The 1,441-nt window shown below is 34.6% G+C and overlaps 1 protein-coding gene across 1 annotated transcript in view; it reads right to left on the bottom strand.

Annotated features, from left to right (window-relative positions):
• The window catches only part of TPP2 (tripeptidyl peptidase 2), a 78,694-nt gene that overhangs the window by 3,005 nt on the left and 74,248 nt on the right, over positions 1-1,441 (bottom strand). The window contains 1 exon segment of the mRNA XM_023738545.1: positions 3-112. Coding sequence (XP_023594313.1) covers positions 3-112 — 110 coding nt within the window.

Genomic DNA, 1,441 nt, shown 5'->3' with positions numbered 1-1,441 from the left:
AATTTTTCCAGTTTTCTTTTGTTGGTTTTTCTTCCACAAGTTTAGTTGCAAATTTAAGGCTTCTCCCATACATTTTATTTACTAGTGCATGCTTGTACGCAAATGTTAAAACCTACAATATAAAACAAGATAAAGCTTATCTATAAAATACTTACATTTTAAGGCATGCAGTTTTAATAATGAAAGAATTAGGGCTTTAACAGAAATGTAGCTTTTAAAATGAATATGCTATATGAAATAAAGTTTTAACAACTTAAAAAAAATTAATGTCTTCAAAAGAGCTGGGTATGTTCCACAGAGCTAGCAATATATTTTTTGGAGGAAAACTAATATTATGGTAAATCTCTAAGCTGTTGGAATCCACACTAAAATATCACTTTATGTGAAAGAAAACAGAACTAATGTAAATGATTTAAAAATGCAAATTAGGATAGAAATAGAAAACATAAAAGAGCCACTATAAATTACCAAAACTGCGAATGATAAAAATTGAGGAAAAAAAAGTATCAGATTCTACAAACATGTAATTACTTTCAATTCCTTCCTTTGAATAAGTTTTATACCTTTAATCACTGCATGCCAAATTATTTGTAAACGTTAATTTATATGGTTTTAGAATGTAGAGAAATGTCCTTAAAGACAAGAATCCTGTCACATGTATTTGTATTCTAGAGCCAAACAAATATTCCACAATTATTGCCATAAACTTAGTGAACAGACAAGTAATTTAAGGCACAGACTCTAAGATGATAGTACCATTGTAAAAACAAAGGAGCCCAGGTGGCACAACAGTTAAACATTTGGCTGCTAACTGAAAGCGGCCTGAACCCATCCAGTGGCTCCACTGGGGAAAAAAGACCTGGTGATCTGCTCCCGTAAAGATTACAGCCTAGGAAACCCTATGGGGTGGTTTTACTCTGTCTTTTAAGGTCACTGTGAATCAGAATCAACTCGATGGCACACAACAACACTGCAAAAACAGAACTATGTAACAATTTTGTTACAATATTCATCAAGTGTTTATTGATTCGATGGCAAGTTCCCCACAGGCAGGGACCAGATTCCTATCTGTGTGTTTCCGGCAGGAAGTACTGTTTGGCACAGAGTAGATACACAGTAATTGTTAATAATGACAGCAAATATTGCTGAAGACTTTCCAGGTACTTAACACATTCATAACAGTCTATGGTAGGCAGTGTCACCATCCTATTCAAAGGGCATCAAAGTTTAGTAACTTGCCTAAGGTCACATAGTATAAGTGGTAGAGGCATGATTCAAACTCAAGCGGTATGATTTTAGTTCCGAATTCCTAACCTCTACGTAATACTGGTCCCTTCAGTTTCCTGAATACGAGTGTATACACATACCACCGTACTGCTATGAAACAACCTGAAGCATGTAAGAAAAATTTTTCTCCTACTTCCAGAATTCTGCAGCCCCT

This window comes from Trichechus manatus, unplaced genomic scaffold (assembly GCF_000243295.1).
Source record: "Trichechus manatus latirostris isolate Lorelei unplaced genomic scaffold, TriManLat1.0 scaffold00118, whole genome shotgun sequence".
Taxonomy (NCBI): domain Eukaryota; kingdom Metazoa; phylum Chordata; class Mammalia; order Sirenia; family Trichechidae; genus Trichechus; species Trichechus manatus.
Note: the sequence above shows the minus strand (reverse complement) of the source record. Positions and strands in the feature narration are given on the sequence as shown.